Below are 27,391 nucleotides of genomic sequence, written 5' to 3'. Positions count from 1 at the left end.
AGTATGAAGACCTGGCAAAAGACAGGAGATTCTGAAATTTAAGAAGTATTAAAAATGAAAATTGCACATGATSTCCAAGAAGCCAGGGAAGAAAGTGTTATACAATCTCTCTCAAATTATCCATAGTTTAATACTGGGCAGCTCCAAGAGTTGATCTTTTCAAAAAGACCAGGCCAGATAACCAATGGTGGGGGAGGCATGGGTAAGGGAAACAGGCTACACCACATTTCTGCATCTGCTGCCAACCTTAACTTCACCACTTCCACCTGAACCAAGCACATTCCTCCATCCTTGTTCCCTGGCTCTGTTTACTCGTTCCATCTGAAGGAAAAAACAATAAAGGAAAATATAATTCAAGGAAACACATTAAGTAAAACACATTTTAAGCATATTTTACCCCTTCTTTTTCCAATCTTCTCATTTGCTCTGCCTTCAGTAAACTGGTATGCAATTTATTTATTAAAACAAAAATTACACGTTTAGTAACTGGGAAATTGAACTACTCTATATTCCTAAGCAACATATAACACAACATACTAAAATATTTTATTAACGTTACTATGGGTACAAAAAGAAAGGCTGAAATATCTTGTCTACCTGGTCTTGCTGGCATTTTTCTTTCTCAGGCAATTCTAACCTTTTCTTTCTTACTGCTTCCTGAAAAATAAGCATATAATTTGGTATTTATTACTGAGCCATTATTCTTTTAATCTCTGTCAAGATCGGTTRGTGCTCCAATGGCTGAGGTATTCCCATGAAGACAAAAAGTAATGTTAGGTAGTGGAAAAAGAAATAAGGAGGAAAGGTTTGAAGATTTTATTTTGTCATCCTTGTTCTGGACTTAGCTTTTGCTTAGTTTGAAAATTAACAGATGATTTCATTATACCTCAAACATTTTCCTCCTTTCTTCTGGATTCATTTTCTTCACTGGAGTTGGAAAGGCCTGGATAAAAGGTGAAACTTCAAGTTAGATAGCATGATGCCAGGAAGAGAGAAAAATTCTTATCACAGAGATTCTTAAACCCACAACATAGTATGCGTAAAACAGGGCTGACAACATTATTCGTGAGTTTTTAAATTAAAAACACTGCTAAGATCTAGGGTAAATGTTACTGTACTTGTTCATCCTCTGTTAAGATCTCCCTCTTGAAAGCTGAAGGTAGTAATTTTTAAGCCGGTTTTGTCTTAATTTCTCTTCTCTGACAATGCCATTCCATATTACAATTTGTTCATATTATTTCTAGGGTCCCTAGATATTAAGGTAAACTTTTATTTGGAAAACAGATTTACTAGGTTATCCTGAGGCTCTTTGTTTGGGTAACATTACTCAAGTTCTTGTTACCTTTGAATGAAACCACTATCAAATACCTAGTAAAGAAGCAGCGATACACAACAAGCTATGCATTTATACTAATCTCCTTCTCAGGTAAGTGATGGTTACTAGTAAAGCATGTTTATTTTGACTATAGAACACAGATATTTACAGCTTCATAAATTTTTTTTTGACAACCTAAAAATCCTGTCAGATTAGTACAGTACTTTAAATCAAATACTTCAGGAAATAGAAGCCTTTAGAAACTTAAGCCACTATTTCAACTACAGTGAGCTAACACCAGTAAAACAAAGGAGATTATTGTTATATGCTCCTTTGAAAAGCCAGTTTATAGTTGCAAGATCAGACTATCCTGAAGTGACAGCAAAAAGAAGAGGATTTATATTACACTGTAGCCATTTTTTCTATGCTACATCTTGTCACTAGGTACAATACACACAAAGAACATATTTGAATACAGAATATATCTTGACTCCTGCCAGTAAGAGGAATTTTCTCTGTCTCCACCCTGTCACAGTGAGGGCTTTGGGTCTCTGTGTAACTTGGGTTGGTTTGGGGTTGGCTGGGGAAACTGATTATAAGCAGCTGCAGACTAGCAGATGATTGTGCAACCAAGTCTTAAAACAGAAAAAAGCCTCATGGTCTCATAAGGACACACAGCAGTTTGTGTGTTCCCTCTCCCTTGCTCTCTTTTTTAAACCGTGTATTTTAGGGAAACAAGGCTTGTGTGATCACTGGCAATTTTCTCCTAACCCTCCAATAAATTTTGAGCCTCAAGGATAATTTCTATTAAAAATTTGATAGGTGAGAGTGATATAGATATCAATATTATGTTCTCAGAAGTGTCATGGGGAGAAGGGAAAAAAAAACCCCACTCATTCAGAAGAAAATTTGAATTAGTTCTCCTGCTGAGAGTGGAAAAAAGCTGAAGTAGGGGCTTCTTACTAATTGCTTGGTCTGTGGCAYGTGCATGTAGTTCAGACCTAGTGGCATCATGTAATGTATCTTGGCCATGAAGTAATTAAACAAATCAACAGGGAGAAACAGTGTTTTTAATGTAATAGGGTGTGTAGAGAAAGGTGACTGGAGGAAAGATTAGAAGCACTGTATGAAGGTATACAGAAAATCATTTTGTTATTAGCTCATGGAATAAAGTCTGCAAAACTCCTCATCTGATTAAATAATTTCTCCTGCTGACAACACTTTAGAAAATAACCTAAAAAAAGTTTTCTAAGGTTTGAAATTTGGAAGTTATTCTTGAACGAATAAGAAAGATTCAAAGATTCTTATCCAATGACAATGATATTTATAACTGACAGACTTCCAATATTTCTAAGAGCGATCAACACCAACAGAGGAACTGAAAATATATGTAAAGCAAGCATTTACACTATTTTTTGCATGTGTCCATAAAAAAGATATTTTGAAAAGGAAGGCATAGTATTTTAATAGGTACAAACAAAACAGCTCAATTTAAGTTACTTAGGTTCTTACCTGTCCACATTTAATCAATGGCTTCTTCTCATGAATCTTTTTAGGTGCATCACCAGTTTTCTTGCTCATTAAAGGCACTCTGTATTTTGCAGCAGGTTTGGTAATTTTCTGAGCTGGTGCAACTGAAGCCAAGCTTTGTCCATGAGCTGATCTTTTTGCTAGATAAGAGAAGACTCTCTTACAAGGATATCCAGGCCTGCCAATGCACCACATCTCCCTTCTTCCAGCTTTTGGGACAGCACGGCTGGAGGAGAATGGGTGAACTGCTAACCATTTCATTCACGTGAGCTGATAGTGCAATATACCCAGCTGTCCAAAACGGCCTTCCTAAACTTCACGCTTGATAAGAAACAGAAGAGCACAATCCCTGACCTTTTCACTTTGATCACTTCACTTTAATCTGAAGAACTGGAACTTCTTATTCTGTTTGCCCTGTTTTACTATCCCTTTGTCATGGACACTGGGAAAAGCTTTCCAAACGGAATTCAGAGGCAGGCCTCCACCAGTGGCACAGGCCTGCAACCTGCAACACTCAGGTCAGCAGAAGAAGAGTTCTAACAGAGCTACTGTTTCAATGGCCTTTGGGGATATCGTTCCTCTGTAAAGTTCCTGAAAATATGCCAGTATCTCCTTGCGAATTTGATTCTGTGCTAGCAGGGCTCTTTCACTACAGAATAGCAGCAAAATACTTGCCACAAGACAATCAAAAAAACACCAAAGCACCTAGCACAGCTTCAAATGATTACAAGAAAATAAAATCATAAGAGGGGAAGAATTTCTAGGAAAAAAAATTAAAGTAACCAATAGAGGAAAATGAATTAAAAACGGATCATCTTGCAAAACTGAACCATAATCTGGTTTGCTAGCAGCAGTAGAAATTCTACTGTTCTGTGCTGAAGTCGGGACTTAATCTTGGAATCACTAACAAAATACTACAAATTTTATAAGAAATGGTATTTCTCATTAACCATTTGTCATTAATAAGGCAACTCCCCTACAATAACATATAAATGATTTCCAGTATTTTGAGTCTTTACTATCTCTTTAAATTTTGTAAGCATAACATACTGTAAGAGTAAAAAATACACCTAAAAGTGTTACAGGCCCATAGTTTATATTTGTATGATTTGTAGGTTACAAGCATCCACCTCACCAGGAAAAGAGATTATTACTTCCCCCTGTTTTCTCCTGAAATTTCTAGAATCGGGTATAAAAAAAACCCACCCTCAAATAAAAGAACAGTGCTACATTTATACATATTCTATCTTATCAGAGCCGAAAATAAAAGTTCTTTTACACACTTAATTACCTGGTGCAGCATGTGGTCCCAACCTTTGGAACATTTTGTGACTGAATTCTTCTGCAATAAGCTAAACAAAAAGTTCAATTATTAACAAACAATATTTATGCCTGAAGCTAAAAAGGAGAACTCCTTTTCAGAAAAATATATATACCTTTTTTAAGTAGACTTCTAACTAACAGTATCCACCGTAACCTAAGTTTAAATGAATACTCAACTATATGTGTTCAATTTATTATTATTAAAATTAATATGAAGTTGGATTCAATATTTTCAAACATTTCTGGCAGAACTACTCATATCACTTTAAAAAATGATTTAGTCTAACTTCTGGGTAGTCTGGCACTTGTTACCCCATTTATGAACCAGTTAATCGCAGCTGCAAGAAAATTAATGCAAACATCAACATGATTTTGTGCATAGTTTATTTTAGATTTCTGTATAGTTTTCAAATTTTATTTACATTTCTCAGACAGCCTTGCCTCAAAAAAAAGTCAAAAAAAGTCCTTCAGAGATGTTTGGGGATTTTCGTTTCCCTATTCTCTTCAAGATGGGAAGATGACTGTACATACGGATTTCTACAAACAACATATACGGAGTTCTGTGAGACTTATTAAGTACAATAAAATTGCAAGATATCCTTATTGAAGCCAGGTACAACAAAGGAAGGCTTGCTGTGTTCTTATACTCTTCACTAGGCATTTGTTTATGGCCAGTGCTCATGGCCCGCAGGATAAGGAACAAGAGTGACTTTTAGCTGACCTGGCACAGTGTTCTCATGTTCTAACTTCCTGCTTTCAGGCTTCTTACCAAATCCAAGTGCATCAACTGGTTCTACCAATACAGGACATTCAAAGGAGGTCAACAGCAAAAGAATTTTTACGATGGCAAACAGATAATGGCTGTACTACAAACCATCTTTCAAGCCCTAGAGCATGCCAGCAAGGCATTTAGCATTCTGACAATGATTGCTAGCAACGCCAACTGGCTAATAGCAAAACCCCAAAGTTTTAAGGAATAGTCTTTATAGAACCTTGAACTATCCAGATGATTTTACTTTGCTTAGAGATTATGAGCCAGTTACAATGGATGTTGGGGGAGTTAAAAATAATAATTAAAAAAACTAAAAAACAAGAAAAAAAACCAAAAAACCTCACCCCCCTCAAAAAACCAATCCCCTCAAAACCCCAAACCAAACTCCCAAGACCCCCAAAACCCCCCAAATCCCCCAACCCCTTCCCAAACCCTCCAACTCCTCCCAAAAAACAAAACAAAAAAAATCAACCCCCCCAAACAAAACCCCCTCCAACGCCTCCAAAACCCCAAAACACACACACAAAAAAAAAACCCAACCCCCAAACAACCAAAACCCAACCAATAAAAAGCCCACACCAAAACAATCCTAAAAGAACAAAAGCGCAGAGCCTAAAACTGCACATGATGGCAGAGACAAACTTTTTAACCTGTATAGTCTGTTATCAAAAGCAAGAAGTCACACATGAGAACTGTCTTCTACTACTGGCATTTCAATGGCCTTAAAGCTTTTATTTGGTTGGTGAGCTGTGAGTAGAACAACTGAAGTACAGTGTTGCAATAATAAGAGCAGTTCATGGAAGAAATACGGCTCTTGAGTACATTTCAAGGCTTTTTATTTTTCCACCCTAAGGATGCTCTGTAATTTAAATGTACTCTTTACTATGACTTATTAACTACAAAAATTAAGAATTCATATAATCCTGGTAGACTGATCTCCTGTCAGTTAGGAGCAGGATTTCAGCAATAATTGAGCCATGCTGATGATGACATATACCTAGGGAAGCTCTCTGAAGCTCAGACTAAAGCAAGCTGAGCACAACATTAGTCATGGCTGAAACTGAAAGAAAACAGGCATTACAGTTATGTCACAGAAAGATCATCTCTACCTAAATATGTTTGTACCCATGATCAAAACAGTCATAAAAGGTGCTTTCTATTTTTGTTTGGGTTTTGCTTTAAATTAGATAGCATCCCTTTAAGCTGAATATGTCAGTGAATCAGTTGGAAAAATTGTGTTCAAGTATTTGTATTCAATTGAGGAGAAAATAGTATCATCATCTGGTAGCAGCTTATTATTAATTAGTAGTTTATCATAATTAATAATTATCAATATTAGTAAAGTCTGAATAACCCCAGATAAAAATATCATATCCATTTGAGCTGCTGGAAATAAAAATCAGATCAAGAATTACTGCTGTAAAGGTTAGGACAATGAGCTTAGTTGTAAAGACTTCTTAATCTTACCTTTCAATGAAACTTTTAACTCACAGATAAAGAAATTTAGAAGAGAAGGGTCCATATATAATCAGAATTTCAACTGTATATGGAATACTTTCAATTAATAATAGTTCAAACTATAGTTCATTAGAATTCTTTATACTTAAGAAGTTCTTCTTTTGCATTCATTTTTCGATGTCCTTCCTCTGTCTACATTTACTCCTCTCATAATGCCAGTACTATTCTCCGCTTGTTATTCTTGCCCTCTTTTCAACTAGATTTATATTAAAACARCATCAATAGATGTCAACAGATCCAACATGGAATACTGAGCAACTTCTTCTAGCTTGTTTATAAAGAGGTTCATTTAAGCATCAAGAAATTTAATGATTAGTTTACCTAGCAATATTTCACAGAACAAACTTGCAGACTATTCCAAATTAAGAACAAAATAACAGATTGAAGAAATAACATTAAAGAAGTGATGCTGAAGTTATCATCAGTGCCATTTTATGCAACAATGCATATCTAAACAAATCAACATCTGACTCAATTCCTCACTAAATAGAAAGAAATACAAAACAAAGCTCCTGAGAGAAAAAGAAAATGGTAATTTAAATTTGTTTGTGAAACTACCAACTACTTAAGCAATTTGATATTGTCTTTTGTAGTTCATTTTATCAGCATTGTAAAATTAGCAAGATCAAAATAACATTCTTTTTCCTCAACAGAAAATGCCTGGATAAAAGCTTTAGGAAATACTATTACTCCAATTTTATGTTGTATATTGACATCAGAATAAAAAAAAGGAAAGTCCTATGATATTTTCAGGCAAAATTAGAATTAAAACTATCTCCATACCTGTGGTGTGAGAAATTTTTCAACTCGTTTGGCTATAAAGTTTTTCTCCAATATGGAGTTGACTGATGGTCTATCCCTAGGATTCATTTTAAATAACTGTGACAGCAGATTACGTAGGTCATAGGAATAATGCATAGAAACAGGAGGAAAAGATCCAGAGATGATCTTCAGTACCAAGTTTTTCATGTTACCAGCTTCAAACTGTATCACAAGAAAAAACAGTTGTTACATATTACTGTGTGCCCACAAATAAGGTTGCATACAAAGGTGAGGAAAAACAAAAAAGGACTTTCTTTGCCTCAACGTATCAAAACAGATTTCCAAGACCATCAGTCTAAAATAACCTGCTGCCTATCAATAGTGTCACGCTACTGAGATCTAAAGTTTAAATTCTGAAAGCAACATGCTGTCTTTGCCAACATATAATTATCTCCTTTCAGATCTAGACTGACAGTCATATGTTGTTACACATAGTCAAGGATAAAATACAATACTCTATAATATTTTACGTACTTGATCTGCTCTCTCCCCTTCCCTAAAACATTCAACCACCACATGCTTTCTGTACTTTTTAGTGAAGTCACCTTTCAACTGAAAGGATGTAAAGCGTTCACATTCATTCTGTGCCAAATCCAAAGGAATGCTTAGACTTCAGCATAAGCTCAGGAAGCAGAGAGCCATTCCAATTCCTTCGTACAATAAAAAACTAGTACTTATCAACCAGCTCACAGAAAACAACCTATTGCTGTCAACTCTCTGAGAGGCAAACATTGTTGCTGCAGAAAAGACCCAGAAACAAGAAATCACAAAAGCTACCATGAAATCTTTAACCCTTTAAAGTTTTTTTCTGATGTCCATGTAGTAATCATCTTCCTTTCAATAAAAATAGCTTCCTTATTTATTTATTTTAAAAGACAGAAGTTTTTTCTTCCCTTCATAACTGGAAAGTGGGTGACAAACAAAGAGGTGTTTTTCAAATGAGCAAAATAAAAAACTGGCAACTGTTTTACTTTGGGAGTTTTTTAAAGAACTACTTCTGTTCTAAACAAAGAAGTACGCTAATCCATCTGCACAAAGCTGGCAGCCTAAATTCAGACTTTCTCAGTAAAAATGAAAAGGTCATGTTTTTGGAAAGAAAGGAACATTATGCATTGTATCTTTTGTTACTGCACCTTACACTTCTGTAGCTAACACAATTCACGGAAAACAAAAAAYGCAGTGCTAATATTTCTGCAGAGATTGGCATGAACTAAGACACAGATGATAAACTGAAAATATAAATATGTTTGTATGATAATAATAAAGAAAAAAACCTGTGTTTGAAATCATCATTCTTTTAAAGAAACACTAAGTTTCTACTCACCGCATGTTTAAGTGTGCACATCTCATACAGAACACAACCAAGGGCCCAGATATCACTAAATCAAAGAACACAGACTTTAAGAATTAGTTCTAGATGTGACATTGCCAAATAACTTATTAATCAAGTACTGTAGCACTGAAAAAGGAAAGAAAAAGTTGCATTTTGAGTATGTATGTACAAGCTCCCTCTAATTTACCCTCTTCCTCCCCACAAAATCCCACCACCACCAGGGAAAAAATAATAATAATAATAATCCAGCAATAAAAAACAGGGCCAACCTGAAAACCAGATGGGGTTATTTTGGCTCCACATTTTATTTAAGACTTTTCATCTGCACCACCCAAAGCAGAGAAATTGGACAAAACAGGGATAAAGGCTTTTTTCATTAAATGTGTACTTTTTGCTTGAGATACCTTTGAAATTCCAAATATAATTTTATAAGCAGTTCAGCAAGTACAATTCTTAAATTCAATTAAACAGGTCATTTATCCTGTTTAACACTGACTTACTTCACCCTCACTCATTACAGGATAGCAGAATTTAGTTGGAATACCACTGAATGAGCAAGCCCATGCAGGAGAGATTATGGGGCAAGGAACTATAATAATTTTTAAGAAACTCATGGAAGTGAATATAAGGCATCCACGACAATTGATGTACTTCAACAGGTTAGTGCAACATAAAATTAACTTGATAATGAACATTTTAATTACTTTAGGGAAACTGTTACCAGATAGAGCCTTCTTGCAGGGGCAGCAAACATAAGCAAAGTATCTGAAGGATGTTCTTCTGTGTAGGAATCTATACATATCTATACATATGCTTAGAGAATGCAATTAGCATATTTGTGATTTTTTTCATCCGTAACATGCTTTCACATTCATACTGCACAAATTAAGGCAGCACAAATGGTGTGCAGAGAAACCAAAGCAGAGCCATAAATAAGAATACGGTTAGATCTAGAACTCAAAGCACTAAGCAAATCATCTCTGGACCACATTGCTCTGCAGGACAGCAACCTGCTGAGATACCATGTGTAGAGCGAAGCCCACTTCATTCTTGGGTAAACTTGGATGAACTAAAGGCTGTTTACTGTCATATGAGTAGAACAGCTTCAGATTTCTAAAGAACACTCTCCCTCCTCCTTCCCCAAATACTTAATAAAATGCTTATCAGTACCTTTTGTTGTTGTAAGGTTTGTTCTGACATATTTCAGGTGATAAATAGTATGGCGTTCCTATGCAAGTGCGAGCCAGTTCTACAGTACTAAGAAAAAAGAAGAACGTTAACTAGCTAAGTTACATGGTGTGCACACATGTTTTCCTAGAGCAAAGCTATTTAGATTAATTCAGAGAAACTAGCACCAAATAGGAGTTACCTGTTAAGAACTCTGGCGATTCCAAAGTCTCCCAGCTGTACTGTCCCATCTTTGGTCAAAAATATATTCTTGGTATAGAAATTTTAAAAAGTCTGTTAATTAAAACATTCATACAGTTGCACACTTTTTGTTCTCAACATGTTTTGGAAGGAGTAAAGTTTTCTACCATTCAATCACTCTGAAGTCACTACCATTAATGTTATTGACTACTGGGAAATAACAGACCTATTCTTGTTCCTACTTTATCAAAACTGGAAAAAACACCACTATAAATTCTAAAATACAATTAAGTGTGGGACAAAAGGTCATATGAATAATGTTAAAATAGCTTCTTTGCCTCATCTGGTTTGTACAAATATCAAATAAACCTGTTCTGAAAAATTACAAACAAGAAGTGTTTTCAAAATTAGAAGTGTTTATATAAAAAGATGTATTCCAAATATTTTCCATAATTTCCCAGCTTATACTATCAAGATTAACATAATCACTTTGAAAGTAAATTAAAAATATATATATATACACACATACACACACCAGCATACCTGTGACTTTATGTCCCGATGCAAGATTTTTCTATCATGTATATGTTTTAGTGCTAAACAGATTTGTACAAACCAGTCCAGAATCTAAATATAAAAAAGAATATGCAACATCAATATCTTAATTTATCTGAAAGCTTCTCCGGTTATTTTTTCCTCAGGATTTTATCAAATCAGTTTTATAATTATAACTCAAAATGTTATCCTCTTCCCACAAACCTGGCTTCATATATATCCTAGAAACATTAAGAATGTAACGCTACTATCACTATAATACAAACACAAACTTCTTATTTTAATGAAAGATACATATTAATCTGTTCAGATATTATTAAACCTGATACTATTAGATTTAATCACATATTATAAAGATAACAAAGGTATGCAATATGAATCTGTTTGGCTATAATATTTAAAACATGGAACTTGTATCCTTAAGATTGTTCTTTTGCTGTAACCAATGCAAAGTCTTCTTATAGTCAATTAGTTAATGAAACAAGAGTCCTAAAAAGCCATACTGATGCTTAGCTTACAGAAATGCTTCTTTTATCTAGTGATTTTTATCTATTTCACCTTTAAAAGAAAAATAGTACAAAGTAGATTTCAATTACAAAAGCAATAAACAACAACAGGCAATTAGAAGACTATAAACAAGCCAACAAAACCGTCATTATTGTGAATTTGTGAAAGTCACAAAATACGAAGAGGCTAACTGCAAAAACTCTTCCATGTGGAATAGCTGTTTCACTTTCACAAATCAAAAGTACATGCATATCAAAATTACAGTAAAATACAAGGTGTAACTTTCAGTTTTCTATTTTAAGTTCTTGTAAATGAGTCCAAATTAGAAAATAAGAAGTTATACAAACTATGTCCAGAAAAGTTTTCATCATTACCCTACTCTGAATACCACCAATAGACCTAAAACAGTCCTAAGCCTTCCCAGCCACAAGTAAGTTGAGATTCTGATGCATTCCTACTGAATGCAAACGCAAAAGCATAGAAACTATTTGTAAACAAGGAAACATATCTCGGTTCTGAACAAAAAATTGAATCTTACATAATCTATTTTTGCTTCGTCTAAYTGAATATGTACATAAAATCCTCTCAATTATTCTGGACTGTCTCACAGTATCTCAGAATGTCTCACAGTATCACAGAAAAATCTGTTGGTATAATTCCAACATAGTATCAAATCTTTCTATTGAAAAAGAAACATTTGAATGAAGTAAGTTTCAAATTATTATATTCCATATTATTATAAAGTATGTTATTTTATACCTGGGATAAATAAATAAAAAGAAAAATCAGTATTACAGAACAAAAACCTTGTGCCATAACATCTTATAGGTTTAAAAAACTTCAGCCTGTCCACCCCCTTAGTATTTTTCATTTACCAGATTTAGTTTAGTTTGCAAGAAGTAGCCCCCCCCCCTTTTTTTTTTTTTTTTTTTTTTTTTAAAGTATCCTACACATACAGACAAAATCTCAGTTAACACACCCTGGATTTCCAGCTAAGCTTTTAGTCATTACTGCGGCTGGCAGCAACAAGAAACACAATTTGGGAACATTCTATACATCTTAAGGAACCATATCTGCCAAATTGAACCAAAATTCTTTAAAGCACATGAAAAGTATTATGCCGCAAAAAGCTATGGCAGCAGTTTGCTGTTACCTGATCCTCAGAAAATAGGATTCCTTTCTGGGCATTTATTTTTTTAAACAGGTCTCCTCCTTCACAGTAATCCATCACAATGTAGAGACAGCCATTTTCTGTAAAACAAAACCCAAAATATTTCAATAAAGAAAAATAACCTCTCTAAGATATCTGAGTATCTKAACGACAACATTTTGTCTCAACATTGGTCACTGAAAAAGCAATTGAGAAATCGAACCTTTTCATATGCAGCTTCAGATATCATTTATTATTCCTTTTTCCAAACTTCAACAAAAAATGCTGTATTTACTCTGAGTTTCACAACATATGTTTCCCATCTTTGATAATATTGGATTACTCAACGTAGAGGGAAAAATGACTTCTACTGAACCATTGCCCCAGAATGAGATTCAAGACAACTATGAAATTAAAGATGTCACTTTATGAATGCAATATAAAAATAATTCTCCGGTCTACTTGCTATTTCAAACATCCATAGATCACCTAGCCCTAAAAATAGATATCTTAAAGTTCTAAATCAGGTAATTGTATTTGCCTGTCTAATTCCTTCTTGCAGTTTTACYTGGACAATAAACACATACTTAGTGCAAGAACGTGGCAATTATCAGTTCTTATACCAGACTTAAAGTTCATTTCAGAAACTGAAGAACAAGAAAGCTTCCAGCAGACAACAATATATGGAAATCAGTATTTTCTCATTTTGAAATAAATTTGGGGAGACCTCCAAAATCAGTTTGAGCACACATAATACATTTATACAAAGTTACAGTTTTCTTCCCCAATACAATCTTTTCAGTTACTGTTGAAAAAAGAGATTAGGCAGAAACAAATGGTAAATTACAAGCATATTGATGAAAATTCTAACATTTCATGAATAGCAACTCAAATAGGCCAGTAAAATACAAGAACGATAGCATTCACAGACTAGGCGTGATTTTGAGAAAAGSTGAATAAGTACACATGATCACACACCACTCAAAAGAAACACCCTTTATGACTATGAAAAGTTAGTTATAACACTAAAAAAAGTAAACAGAGTGAAAAATAATTAAAGTYTCTAAGTCATTTAAACTTCATTTCCTCAAAATGTTTCTAAAATTTGTCTTCCAAAACGTCAACAACAGGACTTCTCATTTGAGCTTACAGTGCTTTGTACCTTGGCTACGCTTTACAATTGGAATTATTTTGAAATGTGATCCTAGGAGTCTGGATTTCTTGCAAACCTACCTCTGCAATAAATTGCTTTTATAAATCAAAACCAGTATGTTCAAAGTCAATCTGCTTCAGCAAGAAAGATGTAGTATGAAGTCTCATGAACTAGGGATTACAGAATCTACCTCATAAAATACAGCAGTCTTAAAGAATAGGCCTCTATTAGAGGGAAGACAGAAGTGTGGATTTATAAAAAGCAACAACCACAGTCTTTTGATTTACAGCATATAATTCTAACTTAATGAGCAGAAAATAAAAACCCAAAATCAAAAGGCATGACAGTCAGCAGAAGGGAAAGAAAGGAGAAAAGAATAATGTTCTTACATGGCATTTCAAATAATATTTAAGTTTTTAAATACTATTTTTAATCCTACGCAGCAGAGCTTTGGGATCTTTTACCTCTTCTGATTATTTCCCACGATATTCACTGTAAAAATGATGTGGAAACTTGCTCCTAAATTTCTTGGTTATCACAACTTCCATACTATCATTGAAAGAAATGATAACCAGGAGAGAACTCCGGGCCACTGATTAAGCAGCTCCTTCCTAAGGATGTCAGTGAATCATCCTTTTTATGAAGCTCTTTCAGTTTTGAATTAAATTGCTCCTTCCCTCATAGCTTGGTAAGGCAAACTAGTAGTCTCATCTATTCTTCCAGCTTTTAAAGCAATGACRTGATTGTACTTACTGAAGACCACATTCTAAGACAACAGACTTTGGGATGAAATTGCTCTTGCTGGGTGATTAATACCTGAATTTAGATCATGCTYATATTTAAGATACATAAGTATTCAAGCAATTAGAATAGACCAAAGCATTTAAAGGACATATACTGTGGAGAAACAGAAAAAGATAACCCTTTCACCTAGGCATCAACCAAAATTAAATCATGTAAGGAAGAGACAAGAATGTTTCTATATAATTGTTGCACTCTCTTTTTTAATGTGTTTGAGAATCACAAAAATAATCAGAAAAAACTGAGGCAAGTAATAAAAGGAGGGGAAAATGATTAAAGGGAGAAAAATACAGTGATTTTTAAACTATATGCAATTAGTAGTACACAGACAGTCACTTAATACTATTATTTCAGGTTCTATTGTATTAATTGATCTTACCTTCAAATGACTCCCTATACAGGACTATATTTGGATGTTTCATGTTAGCCAATACAGCAACTTCTCTTCTTGATTCTTCTCTCTCCTTATTTGACATCTTCAGAAGGAAAATAATGATTTTTGAGAATAGGAATATGAACAACAACAAAAAAGGATCAGTAATTAATGATATCACTCACCTTAGAGATGTTTATTTCTTTAATAACGTACTGTTGGCCATTTTCTTTTGCTTTGACCAGAATTGCTTTCCCAAAGGATCCTTCTCCAATCTTCTGCACTTTTATATATTTATCCATAGTTATCTGCTTAAGGCATCCTTACTTGAGTACTAATAAAAAACACACAACAGATTTAGTTAGCTGTACTTAGTCAGTCTTCCAGCCTGCCAGTTCATGTTAAACTTTTTACTTAAAATGTCAACCCATTTATCTCTTTGACTGCATTACGCGCTTAGTACCTTTTCTGTAAATTACCTACTCTTAATCTCACCTCTATTTTTGTACAGTTGACTGAGCTGGTGTAGAGAACTGCTAAACCCAGTTTACCCTTTCACCTTGACAATGACAGAATTTAGTTAGCAATTTTTCATTCAACTTTATTTGGGAAAACTCCCATAGGAATGGAAAAAATTACCTATACATTTATTCTTAAGAAGCACTAAATACAGTATTTTGGAAGTTAATGACTCTAATGAACCAAAAAACAGACTAAATTCAAGAGATGCCCAGTCAAGTTTAGAATCACTATTCAATACAAAAAGGTATGACCTTAATTTTTACTGAAAATTTAAATAATTTACTTTTTCATATCACATAGAAAATAGATTCATTACAAAATGGTGCAAAACAGTATTTGTACTGTATTATATGACTAGTTAGACTGGAAGCTTTTGAGATTAGGCAGCATTGCTTAGCTGAATGTTGATTGTGTTTAAAGTACTATATTAAAAAATCATTTGGTAAAATGAGAGACCTGAGCAAGTTTAAAAGAAGCAATAATCAAACATGGAGGRAAATAGTAAGTGTGATAAAACCCTAAGTGGATTTAACAAAAGTAGACTATGTCAAGCTAATTTCTTCTCTCTCTTTTAACAGACATTTTTATCTTGATGACACAAGAGCTTCAGTTACACATTTGGTAAGGTGAATGAAAAAAATCACTAATAATCAGCAAAATGGAAATTGGGATAAGATCTGTTTAAAAAAAAAAAAAAGTTTTCTCCTCAAATCTGCAAATGACTCAAAGTTAAAGGTACAGCCAATATAGAGAAGAGTCAGGACAGCAAAAAGAATTGGCCATAAAAAGACTAAAATGATAAAAATCAAAACAAATTAATTGGTGGGCTAAAGGGTCATCTTTTCTAGAGTAGAAAGAACTTTCATACCCTGAGGACTGTCAGTTGAAAGAGACAAARGGTTTCTCAGTTTTTCTGCATCCAAGCCTCACTTAAGAGCACTAACAGTGCTCATACTTTGTTGTGCTTAGCTTCCCTCCACCAAAAGACCTTATTACCGTAGGTTCATACTTAACATCTCAAGCGAGGCTCATCTCACTGATTTAGAATTATTTTTTTTTGTCAGTCAAAAAATGACCAAGCACCAGACAAGGAGTTTGCTAAAGATGCTCAGGAAGATGAAGGACCCATACACCATGGGAGTACACCAAAAGGAACAAGCTTCATGAGTATTGCAAAACAAAGCCCGGGAGAGCTGAAGTAATCTTTTGCACAAAACAGAAGATGGGAGTAAAAGATGACTAGGCATAACTATCAGGAAGGAAAAAGTGAAAGAGACAGGACTATACTTTTTTTTTTTTGTCTTGAAGATACATCAAGGCAGTGCAAGTGTTAAGCTGCCCCTAAAATGGAAAAAAAAMCCAAAAACTTTGTATCAACATCAATATTATCTTTTGGGCAATGGTAAAACACACAAGGTGGGACACTATTTTCATTTCAGGTGCCTTTAATCAAGTTCTCTTGCTACTGCTGCATTATTTACAAAACCAGCTATACTGTACTAAAGCTAAACCAACAGTATTAGATGTAACTTAGGGTGACTGCTGCATGCGACTCTGCGCAAATGTAAACTATCAGCGAGGAGCCTATAGGTGGGAAGCTACAGTTAAGTCAAAAACGACATAGAGCATTGTCCTAGCCAGACTGCTTATTTTTACCTGTGGCACGGGCAACGCGAGCCTCGAGAAAGGACTTCAACACYGACAGGGCGTAGGCTTCCCAAGCCCTGGCCCAGAAGGGTCATTTTATCCACCGGGGATGAACGTGGCTTGTGCGCCGGGGCACGACTCACACCCCGAGGCACCGCGAGCGCCCGCGGCCCCGGCGGCAGGGGGAGCCCCCAGGCCGGGCGCAGGCCGTTACGCCGGGCCGGGCCGGGCCGGACTGCACTGGACCGGGCCGCGCCGCGCCGCTCCCCTCAGCCGGGCCAGGCCAAGCCACCGCCCCCACGCGGCCAGAGCGGCAGCAGGGCGAGAGACGCGGCCAGGGACCCCCGCCCCGAGCACCGAGAGCCGCCGCCGCCGCCACCCGCCGCCGCGCAGGATACGCGCAGGATACGCCCAGCGCTGCCCGCCCCGCGCAGCGCAGCGCAGCGCAGCTCACCTCCCCGCGGCGCCCGGCGCTGCCGCGGCCGCTCAATCGAGCCTCACGCCCGCCGCGGGCCCGCCCCCCGCACCCCCATTGGCCGAGGCCGCCCCGGCACCTCAGCCCCTATTGGGCAGCGGGAGCCAAGCCGGAAACAGCAGGCTAGCCTGACCGCCTTCGCGCGGAGCGGCGCGTCACCCTGGTAACGCGGCGGCGGGCGGGGGGGGGTCACGTGACGGGCAGGGCGGGGCGGGGCTGGCGGAGCCCATGATCGCGCCCGGGCCCGCCGGAGGCGCCCAGGGTCTCGCTGCCGCTCTGAGCACGGCCCACGGGCCACCAGCGTTTCTGCCGCGCCGGTAGGCGACCGGCGTGAAGGCAGCCGTGCCGCTCGCCGTGCGCAGGCGCTTTCTGCTGGAAAGCGTCGACGCCCAGCAGCAAGCGGCAACGGGCTGCTGAGGTTAACGATGGCTATAAAGGTTAACGAGGGAAATAAACAAATGAAATCGCTGTAAAGCTTTCATGAATAAATCGTGGCTTACAGACTGCAAATCCTGGCACTTGTGCTAGGTTTCTTTCCAAAGATTTTCCCCGAGCGAGGTTTGTGCGGGGCAGCTATCCCCGTGGTCCAGTAGGGTCAAAACTTAGGGTCAAAGACAAGTTTTGGGCCAAAACTACCCAGGGGAGTCAGGCTGCCCATAGAAACTTTCTTGAGGTGGAAACATTTACMTCTTTTGTTTTCTAACTGAAAGGGTGCGTTTCTAGTATACGTTACAAGTATAGATCTATGATTTATGATGCTCTTTCGAGGTTTCATCCGCTTGTTTTGATTTAGACACGCCTAGGTTTAGCCAGAAGCCAAATGGTATCGTGTAGGTGTCTTCCTGGATGTAGACAGCCAAAACGCGACTCTAGCATCTAACAGGTGAAGTCTGACTGTCCGGCGGTATCACAGTTCCAGCAATCCTGGGCACGCCCACCAGCAGATACTGAGATAGCTGCTTTACCCGGGAAGCTAGCCCCTCCGAGCCCCTCACTCGGTACCGGTGTTCCTGAAGCGTGGGGGTTTCGCGCTCCTCTGCTGCTACGGGCGCTTTCTGCCGCAGCGAGCCGTGACTCAGGCCGGCCTCCCCTCAGACAGCGCCACCCCCGGGAACGCTGGTGCCTCCGCTGCGACCCGGCGCCACGGGGCGATGGAGCTCGATACCTGAGCGTCCTGGAGGCCGGCAGCACCGCGGCGGGGCGGAGAGGCGGTGCAGGGCAGCGCCGCGACCTCCTCCCCGCCACCACCGCGGGGCGCGCGAGTGACGGCTCCCCCGCGGGCGGAAGGCAAAGCGGAACCGCGCCGGCGACGGACCGCCGGAACCGGAAGTAGCGGCGGTCACGCCGGCTGCGGCGGCGCGCGTGCGTGGCAGGAAGCCCCGCCCCCCAGGGCCGAGGGGGCGGGGCCGGCTGCAGGGGCGACGGTTGGGCCGGGGGCCGAGCCGGTGTCCGCGCCGACTGCGCGACCCCGCCCCGCCGCCGCGGGACGATGAGCGAGCGCCTCCCCGGGGAGCAGCAGGCGGCGCCACCCGCGCGGGTAGGGGCGGGGCGGGGCGAGGGGAGGCAGGGCTCGGCTCGGCTCGGCTCGGCTCGCCGTAGGGGCCCGGCAGGAGAGGCCGCCGGGCGGCCGGGGAGGGCCGCTCGGTCCTGCCCGCTAGTGCCGGCGCGAGCGGGGCCGCTGCGGCCGGGGGCGGCGGAGCCTCCTGGTGCGACGCGGCCGGGTCACCGCCGGGCGCCGTGGGGCAGCTGCTTGCGCGCTTGTCAGCGGGGGGCGGGAGGGGGCAGGAATGGTGCTGGCAGCGGGCAGCTGACCGGTATGGTCGGCTTGGACCCTCTGACTTAGCTGCCCCACGCACGCACGNCGAGCGGGGCCGCTGCGGCCGGGGGCGGCGGAGCCTCCTGGTGCGACGCGGCCGGGTCACCGCCGGGCGCCGTGGGGCAGCTGCTTGCGCGCTTGGCAGCGGGCAGCTGACCGGTATGGTCGGCTTGGACCCTCTGACTTAGCTGCCCCACGCACGCACGCGCAGAAGCGGGGCAGGCAGGGAGGGAGGAGAATTCCCTGTCTTTTTACATAGCGTGTAGGGGTATAAAACACCCCAAACGACTCTTAGATGGGGAAATGGGGTCTTGTACGGCTGGTTAAAATTCTGGCTCCCGCAATTTAGGTCTCTGCCTGATGGTGGTGGTGGGGGAAGTATGGAAACTACTTTTCAGGAGCCCATGCAAGAAAACTTAAAAAAAACAAAAACAAAAACGCTTGTCACCTGATTTAGGTTTTATTAGGTAGCAGTCTCTTGTTGCCATCGGGAAAACTGATGGTCTCTGCAACTTAGAAAATGTTAGGGACCACAAGTGAAGCATCCCACATAAGTAGTGTTAAAATTATTCTTCTTGAGTTAGCTTACTTTGTGTTGACTCACAGATTTGGTTGGTGAGGTTTCAGTCAGACAAGAGAGAGGGTTGTTCTTAGAGCCTCTTAATTAAATGAAGAAGGTGTAGGTCAGCTGAGGTGAAAACCTGGGATTGACTGTACTCTTTCATATTATCTCAGCTACCTGGTTAATCCAAAAAAGGGGAGCTGACTGGACAACAAATATATATCATTTCTCACCTACTGAACAGCTGCAAGTATGACAGTGGAAAAGTTTAATTTCAAGTGCTAGTAGTGAAATATTCAGTGTTGAATAATATATTTGCTGTGTCACACTTGAGAGTACTGAATTAGGTAAAACAGAGCCTAAAAAGAAAATTTGGAATGTTTCTGGTGCTAAACTGTGTTAGACTAGACACATAAAAATATTTCAGGAAAGATGTATTGACATGGTAATCGTCTGGGTTTTAATATTTGCACACCCTTAATCGGGTTGTGGAACCTCTGGAATTTATAGTACAGAGTTTGTAAAGGGAATTAAGTTCATGCTTATTGAAATGTCAGGCACATTGATGCTTTTTGCTTTCAGTTGCCTTTCTTTTTAGTAGAAATGTTACGGGTTTTATGTTCTGTATCCCTTGGCAACATAGATGCTTCTTTGCAAAATGACTACTTGAATGGAAAGAAGTCTTGGTATGACAGATTTGAAAGCAGATAGTTATCAATACTGTTTACTTAAAGACACTTCAAAATGTTGTAATGTAAGGTTTTAAAATTTTTTTTATATATTATACAAAACTTCCTGTGTTTCAGTTTGTGTCTGTTGCCTCATGTCCTGTCACTGGGCACCACTGAAAAGAGTCTGGCCCCATCCTCTTGACACCCTCCCTTAAGATACTTGTATAATCCCCTCTCAGTCTTTTCTTCTGCAGGCTAAACAGGCCCAGCTCTCTCAGTCTTTCCTCATAAGAGAGATGCTCCAGTCCCCTAATCATCTTTGTAGCCCTTCGCTCGACTTGCTCCAGTAGTGCCACATCCCTCTTGTACTGGGGAGCCCAGAACTGGAYRCAGTACTCCAGATGGGGCCTCCCCAGGGCTGAGTAGAGGGGGAGGATCACCCAGATCTCTTCCCAGCAAAACTATTTTTTTTAAATATTGACTTGTAATAAGGACAAGGTTGTCCAAATCCTAAACAAGGAAAGTCTTTCACAGCTTTTACAATCTTTTCTCCCACGATCGTGTTTGTAATTCCTCCTGAGCTCTTTTCTGTACCTAATATTTGTCATGAACTGTTGTTTCAATAATCTGAAAGAGATAACCCACTCTCAGTGGGCTATTCAATGAACAGCTGGGTCTGGCTATATGGTATATGTTCTTCCATTCACGGAATATATGCTTTTGTTTTTTTTTTTTTCTTCACACTTTGTTTCAGGACTTTTGTGTGTGTCTTGCCCTAGTACTTGAATAGCTTTAAATGTAAGAATAGTACCATTTGTGTGTTTGCAGAATTGGATTCTCTGAATGTAAACAGACTCTAGATTGCATGTTCTTGAACTTCTTGCTTGGTACTGTCTGCAACAGTACCCAGATCATCTCTGAATCAGGTCAGTAGTGGCAGCAGTCATGTGCACTTAAGCCTGCTTATACATTCTCCCTGCTCATTTTACCCAAACTAAGATCATAACTTTATACCTGCATGCTCTGAATGCAGATCCCCAAATCTGTGCTCCCTGCATCAATCTTTTTCTTGTTAGAATCTGTGCTTTTGGATTCCCTGTCGGCTGACTTCCTGAAGTTTTTAATGTGTTAGGCCATCTATTTACCTGTGCTCATGAATATGAGGACTACAGCTCCAGGCTCTGCAGCACAGCACTTTGTGCTTATTTATATACCAGGGTTTGGAAACTTCTGATGAAGATGGTCAGAATGCTAGAAAATTGACAATTAAATTTTCTGTAGCTATTTAACTTGAAACTTGGTTTTGAATTTTGGGAGCCTTTATAAAAGGTGATCTGTGAGAATGATGTTTATCAAAAACACCACTCATTTAAATTGATTCTGGTAAGAGAGTATGTAAACAGACTAAAAATATGTAGTTGGTTGGGGCATGTGTTCTGCTTTAAAAAGGTCAAAACTTGGAAAACAATTCAAAACTTTGAGATAATGGCTGCACTTAGGGCTTAGAAGCTCAAGATACAACAGAGTTGGCAGATTTTTTCTGCTGCTTCATGCATAATAGAAAGGATTAACAGTCAGAGCACTTAAAGTAGCTGTAAATCTGTTTACATATGGAGCATCCTTATTTATTTGTATTATGTACCAAATAGTGTTGAATATGTGCGCCTGGAAATGAAAAGGAAGAAGAGAGTTTATAACTTCATAGTATGTGCTAGAGTATTTCTTTTTTTTTTTAAACATTGTGTAGAGAGTCATAATATATTCTTTCCCCTCAAACTTCCTAGACTAGCTTTTTTTTTTTTTTTTGGTTTGCTTTTTGATTATGCTTTCTAGTTACAGATATAGACTCCATACTCACTTTGGGAGGGAAAGGAGGAATAGTGAATGAATAAGTGAATTAAGTTCTGTCCTAAAGCATAAATCCTTTGGTGAGGATAACCCTCACTGTTACTTTTTCTTATTTTCTTGGTAGATTTTTATAAATTTATTTAAAAAGCTCATGAATGAGAAAGTACTTAAACTTGCATGTTGAGTTTTTACATTGAAATATGTAATACAATATAATGAAGAAACATCTTGTAAGTCAAATGGTAAAAATATAAGTTGACTTCAGTAATACATTTAAATTAGATACAGCTGCTGAAGTGACTTAATGTTTTGACATTCTGCCAGTTAATTCACATACTTATTCACCTAAAAGATAAGTTTGTGTTTCAGTTCATTCCACCTCTATCTCCAAATTATTCTCTGCCAGATTTGTTGGGTTTTGATGTTTACCTGTAGTTCTTAATCTACTGCAGCTCTTCCCCAGAGGTTTTCATTATTAATTTCTCCTGTGTACATGTCAAAAAAAAAAAACAAAAAAAACCCACCCAAACCAACCCAACAACAAAAGACCACAAACCTGTTCTTCATATGCTCCCAAACTTTTTCACTTTCTGGTTCTGAAAAGTGAATCTACGGATTTCCAGAGGGATGATTCTAGGAAAGAAAATTGAAGTTTTTTTTTCCTTGGACTTTTTGCTGCTTGTTTTGCAGAAAACTTCTGTCAGACCTGATATGGAACACTACAAGAATGAGTAAACACTTGTAGTTATTACAGCAGGGCAATCAAATGGCACGAACAGATCAGCCTCACAGACCTACCAGCTCTCTTCTATGTTTCGGGCTGAGACATTAATATTCTCTTAAATTCCCCAATGAGGCTTGTAAGTCTGCAGAACGCTTGAGGAGACTTAACAGTCTGAACCCTGAATATTCCTGTTATTACCAAAAAGTTACAAAAATCTCAGTATTTATTTCTAACAAATTAAAAAACCTTTTGATTCTTTGGCTAGATCGAGAGACATATATATGTGTGCGCGTGTGTGTGTGTGTGTATATATATATGTTTTAATAAATTTAATCTATGAACCCAGTGAACTGATCTCATTTTTGTTGGTATGTAACATATATTTAAGATAACTGACCTTCTTTTGTACTCTGTTAATGAGAGGCCTTTCATTAAAGTATTATTGAATCTTTTTTCCATAATTTTCAAAGCTAAAGATCTCACAAGAAACAGCTTTTTTTCCCCCTAGAATACCCACTTTGATTCGTGCTTTCAACTTTGTAACTACATTTAACAATAATAATTAGCCTTCAGATTCTTCTGCCACAAATTTGCCTTCCATTTCTAAAGCCTGACAAAGTAGGCACAGTTTTAGAAGTTGTATTTGCCTACTAGCCAACTAAGTTTTACAGATGGAGAGAAAAATATTTAAGTGAGGGAACTTGCTGTGCATTCAGAAGTGTTAATACACTTGCTCTTCAGTGCATACCTCACTTTTAGAGGTGTCTGGGGCTTTACTGCCCCCCCCTTTTTTCCCCTTAAGGTGGATCATGTTGGTTAGTCTATGTGTTTGTCTTATAAAAACGAAACAAGCAATAAACAGTCTTATTTGTTAACTTATGAGTTTCAAAGATCTATTTTGACAGCTCTTTTTTTTCCCAGCCTTTGGAGCAGACCAAAATGGTAATTGGTAGCAGGTGGAGATGCTGTTTTTACAGAAACAGGGGTGCTGCTTCTGCCTTCTTAGTTACAGCGGGAAAGGTCAGCCACCAGCCAGATACAGCTGTTGATTGCAGATCACTTCAATCCTTCCTTGCATTGCTACCCTAACGCTGCTGCTGCTCAAGAGGATTGACAGGGAGGCTATTGTCAGGACTCCTCAGCCTTGAAGTATGAGTAGCTCTACAAAYTGTATCTGCTAGACAAACCAAGAACAACAACCCTTTTTTTGGTGACTGAATACTTCTTATTTGTAATGAGAGTACAGAGAATGGGTCCCTCATTAGCTGGTATGTTCTTCACTTTTAAGTTTTAAAATCAGTGGTGGGGGAAGGCATGCCTCCAGGGAGARTAAGTAAACAGGAACCACCAGGGGTCCCCACATGATTTCCTAAGCAATAGTAGTTTCTGTAGTATTTCAAAGAACTGTGTAGGGTTTTTTCTTGATGTCAGAGGCTACAATGTGTTTATGAAGAAATCAGAAGTCAGTACAAAGACCTTAATCTTTGCTAGCTGCTGTTATCAAGATGATGTTTATAATGAAACTTGGGATGATGCTGGGGKTTTTTTTGTTTTTTTCAGATAACAAATTTACAATCTTGAATTAATATTTTTGTCTCTCAAGGATGAATACTTTTCTTGTGCCCCTCTTTCTGCTAGAGTCAGTGGTCTCATGTGCTTTTTATCTTGGCTCACAGAGCCTCTTTGCTGTGATTGTCTCTTATTTGCTTTATCTTAAGGTTTCTTCCTTCCTTCCTTGGGTATTTTGAGGTCATTCAGATATAAATGGGTTGAACTCAAGTGAAGCTTACTGAAAGGCACCTAACTCAGGTGTGATCAGAGGCAATCGTAAATTTAACAATCTGTGTGCATAGCTAAGGATTGTCCAATGCATTTGCCTGAAATGATAAAGAAATGTATAAATAGCAAGACTGCTAGTCAATCCGGTGTTGTATGGAAGCTCTGCATCACTGTCTGTGTACCCTTCCAATGACTGCAACACTGGTTTACATTCAAAAGGAGCAAAATCTTCTAAAGACTGTAAAGAGGATGTCATACGCTGTTGCCTCGAGCAAAGGAGAATAGGCAGTCTCTTGACTGAACAGAAAATGAATGTGATGGCCAAAGACTCAACAGGCAAAAGTTATGTTATCTACAGTGGAATCTACAGTAACAGGTCTTCTGATCCTTGGGAAAAGGACTTTGGGTTTTACCTTTTGCTTGTCTTAAGGAATTTGTGTTCTTCTCTTTTGAATCTGGTCACAGAAGGAACACAAGTGATTTTTCATAAGGTGGGGTGGGTTTTTTTKTTTGTTTGTTTGTTTGTTTTTGTTTTTTCTTTTTTTGCTAAGGGAACTCCCCCTCTTTTCTTTCCTGGACAGAATACTTGCAGCTGTAGCTGCTGAATCATTAGTTTACAAACTAATACCATACCTCATGTGTATTTCACACTTGCACCAAAGTGGCAGCCATAGGCACAGTTGTTCACCATGTCTTAGCTAAGGATCGATACTTACCTATGAAACTTAAGCTTTTGGCTAATATTTGCTTTTATACTTAATCTAGGTTCGTGCTAAGGGATTATGGGTTTGGGGGGGATATCTGCCCCACCCCCATCCCCATGAAACCTACCAAAAGATCTTAATCAGGCATTTAGCTGCTTACAGCTCTGCCTGTGTGGGAGAACTACTTTAACTGTGCTAGCAGAGCTGTTTCTAATGCATCAGTGAGCCAGGTTATTTTAGTAAATTCAAATCTGAGTTTGCTGCTAATCTAGCTATTTTTTTATTGGAATAAACTAAGGAGTATTCACACCAGTAACTTGGTACGTATAAAAGAAGCAAGCCATTCCAGCAGGCAGGCTGATATCTTTGTGCCAGCTGGTAATGTAAAACCCTTCAGCTGCCACAGCTGTGCGTTGCCTTAGCAGTTAAGACATTTTAGAGAGTGGAGCTGAAGTAATTTCAAATATTTTATGCAAGCTAAAGTCAAATAACCCTTATGTTCGGAGTCATATGATTAGAAACATGAGTTCAGTATTCACTCTGTAATTAGGCTGGTAGCTCTCAGTCTTTTTTTTTTTTGAAGCTGAGAAGATAAGAAAATATCAAAATTGAATATTGTTGACTGTTTTTGTGAGGAGCAGATAGTGGTGGTATTCTGTATTGGTATGTATAATAAAAGTGAAAACTTCTCAGACCTTTATTATATTGAGCTTTCATAACTGAGAGAATACTGGGATTCAGTAGAACCTGGAAAGTAGGTCTGAATACTCTTTTCTAATTACAGTTTAAAACTAAGAGATTATATGAGTGCTTTACAAAGTATTATCTTTTCATATAGTTTTGTTTGTTGTACTTGCCCTTGTTTTCTTTTCTGTCTGAAGAATGCTTGAATATGTGTCTTTTTTTTCCATGAACATTAATTTTATTCTGTCAGTACCTGTTAATGGAACTACAATAGATCTTTATATATATTTTTGGAAATCAGCTTTTTCTGTTCTATTCCCAGAGTGCCTACTACATAAACTCAATTAGATGGTAGTTAATATTTTTAAACTCAAGTAACTTCAGTTAACTGGTTGTGCTCCTTTGTGACAATACTGTATATTTTATATGTGATCTAAAAATGGACTGAGATCCTTGCACTTTTCTCATTAAATAGCTATAATAGGAGCAGTTCTGTTCCTGAGGTCAATTAAGATAGTTTCAGATTTTTTTTGGGGGGGGGGGGGGATGTTACAAAGAAGGATCTTCTGTTCTTTTATTTTCGTAAGGTTACCACAGGCATTCCTTAGTTTTAATCAGTTTGGCTTCTTGAGTATCCTTAATTTTAGTGGGCTAGTCTGACTTGGGAAAATTCAGGAAAACTGCTATTTCTCCCATCATCTCTTCCCTATTCTTCAAAGTATAGTTGGAAGAGCAGGATTTTGAGCCTTTTTATGAAGAAATGCTCTGCTAGTGATCTAAAAATTACAATGAGAAATTCCTCTCAATTCRTTCTTTCTTTTTCCAAACCTGAGGTTTGGAAGATAAATGACATTAGGGTTGTCTTTAACTGTCTTCATGTGATAGGCAAAATAAATAAATAAATGGAGGCCAGATGTGCTGGATTTTTCTTTTCTTTACTTATGATCTTGAAATTTTATTTAAAAAGTGTTGTCCCTTCTGTATAAACTTTTTTTCTGTTGAGCAGCACCAATCTCAATGTAAGGGTGAATAAGTCTAATGGTTATAATAATTTCTGAATACCACTTGGCCAGGATGTAAAGAGAACATCTCCAGATGCCTCTGCTGATGGGATTAAATAATAGACCTCACTATGGAAGTGATGGGACATTTTATTTTTAAAGAGTTGTTGAGACTCAGTACAGATCCATTCAGTGTCTTCTGCTTTTCAGTAAAATGGGAATGACAGCTGCTTAACTTAGACATCTCTTGAATCATCAAGTAAAGCTCATAACAAAACGGATGTGTTTGACTGTAAAACAGTCATCTACAAAGCTGTACACATACCAGAGTGTTTTGTTTTGGCAATATTGAGATTTGACACATCCAATAAAACCAAAATATTTCAGTATTTTCAAATTGAAAGTCGTCTTGGTGTTGTAGGTCCAGCCCCCCCCCCC

At 38.4% G+C, this 27,391-nt stretch overlaps 2 protein-coding genes across 26 annotated transcripts in view; one reads left to right on the top strand and one right to left on the bottom strand.

Annotated features, from left to right (window-relative positions):
- Positions 1-18,450, bottom strand: part of NEK1 (NIMA related kinase 1) — a 51,104-nt gene extending 32,654 nt beyond the window's left edge. For 7 of the 22 annotated variants that reach the window (XR_003255245.1, XR_003255244.1, XR_003255246.1 and 4 more), the window contains exons 1-13: positions 17,665-18,450; positions 14,706-14,854; positions 14,527-14,623; positions 12,197-12,294; positions 10,525-10,608; positions 9,983-10,050; positions 9,784-9,870; positions 8,605-8,659; positions 7,242-7,442; positions 4,137-4,197; positions 2,828-2,985; positions 598-657; positions 247-321 (exon numbers count right to left, since the gene is read on the bottom strand). Coding sequence is in view for 19 of the 22 variants with exons in the window: in XM_026076146.1 (XP_025931931.1) it covers positions 247-321; positions 598-657; positions 2,828-2,985; positions 4,137-4,197; positions 7,242-7,442; positions 8,605-8,659; positions 9,784-9,870; positions 9,983-10,050; positions 10,525-10,608; positions 12,197-12,294; positions 14,527-14,623; positions 14,706-14,822 (1,161 nt within the window). In the remaining 3 variants the exon portion in view is untranslated. Of the gene's footprint in view, positions 1-246; positions 322-597; positions 658-2,827; positions 2,986-4,136; positions 4,198-7,241; positions 7,443-8,604; positions 8,660-9,783; positions 9,871-9,982; positions 10,051-10,524; positions 10,609-12,196; positions 12,295-14,526; positions 14,624-14,705; positions 14,855-16,329; positions 16,382-16,698; positions 16,873-17,143; positions 17,196-17,664 lie in introns of those variants that run through there. The other 15 variants (XM_026076153.1, XM_026076157.1, XM_026076158.1 and 12 more) reach the window with 9 other exon arrangements.
- A 125-nt stretch (positions 18,451-18,575) lies between these two features.
- CLCN3 (chloride voltage-gated channel 3) overlaps positions 18,576-27,391 on the top strand; it is a 67,343-nt gene continuing 58,527 nt past the window's right edge. For 2 of the 4 annotated variants that reach the window (XM_026076144.1, XM_026076140.1), the window contains exon 1: positions 18,576-18,701. The gene's annotated coding sequence lies outside the window, so the exon portion shown is untranslated. Of the gene's footprint in view, positions 18,702-20,646; positions 21,140-27,391 lie in introns of those variants that run through there. The other 2 variants (XM_026076142.1, XM_026076141.1) reach the window with 2 other exon arrangements.

This window comes from Apteryx rowi, unplaced genomic scaffold (assembly GCF_003343035.1).
Source record: "Apteryx rowi isolate R43461 unplaced genomic scaffold, aptRow1 scaffold_427, whole genome shotgun sequence".
Lineage (NCBI taxonomy): Eukaryota > Metazoa > Chordata > Aves > Apterygiformes > Apterygidae > Apteryx > Apteryx rowi.
The sequence above is the reverse complement of the archived record's forward strand: the minus strand, read 5'-3'. Positions and strand labels throughout refer to the sequence as shown.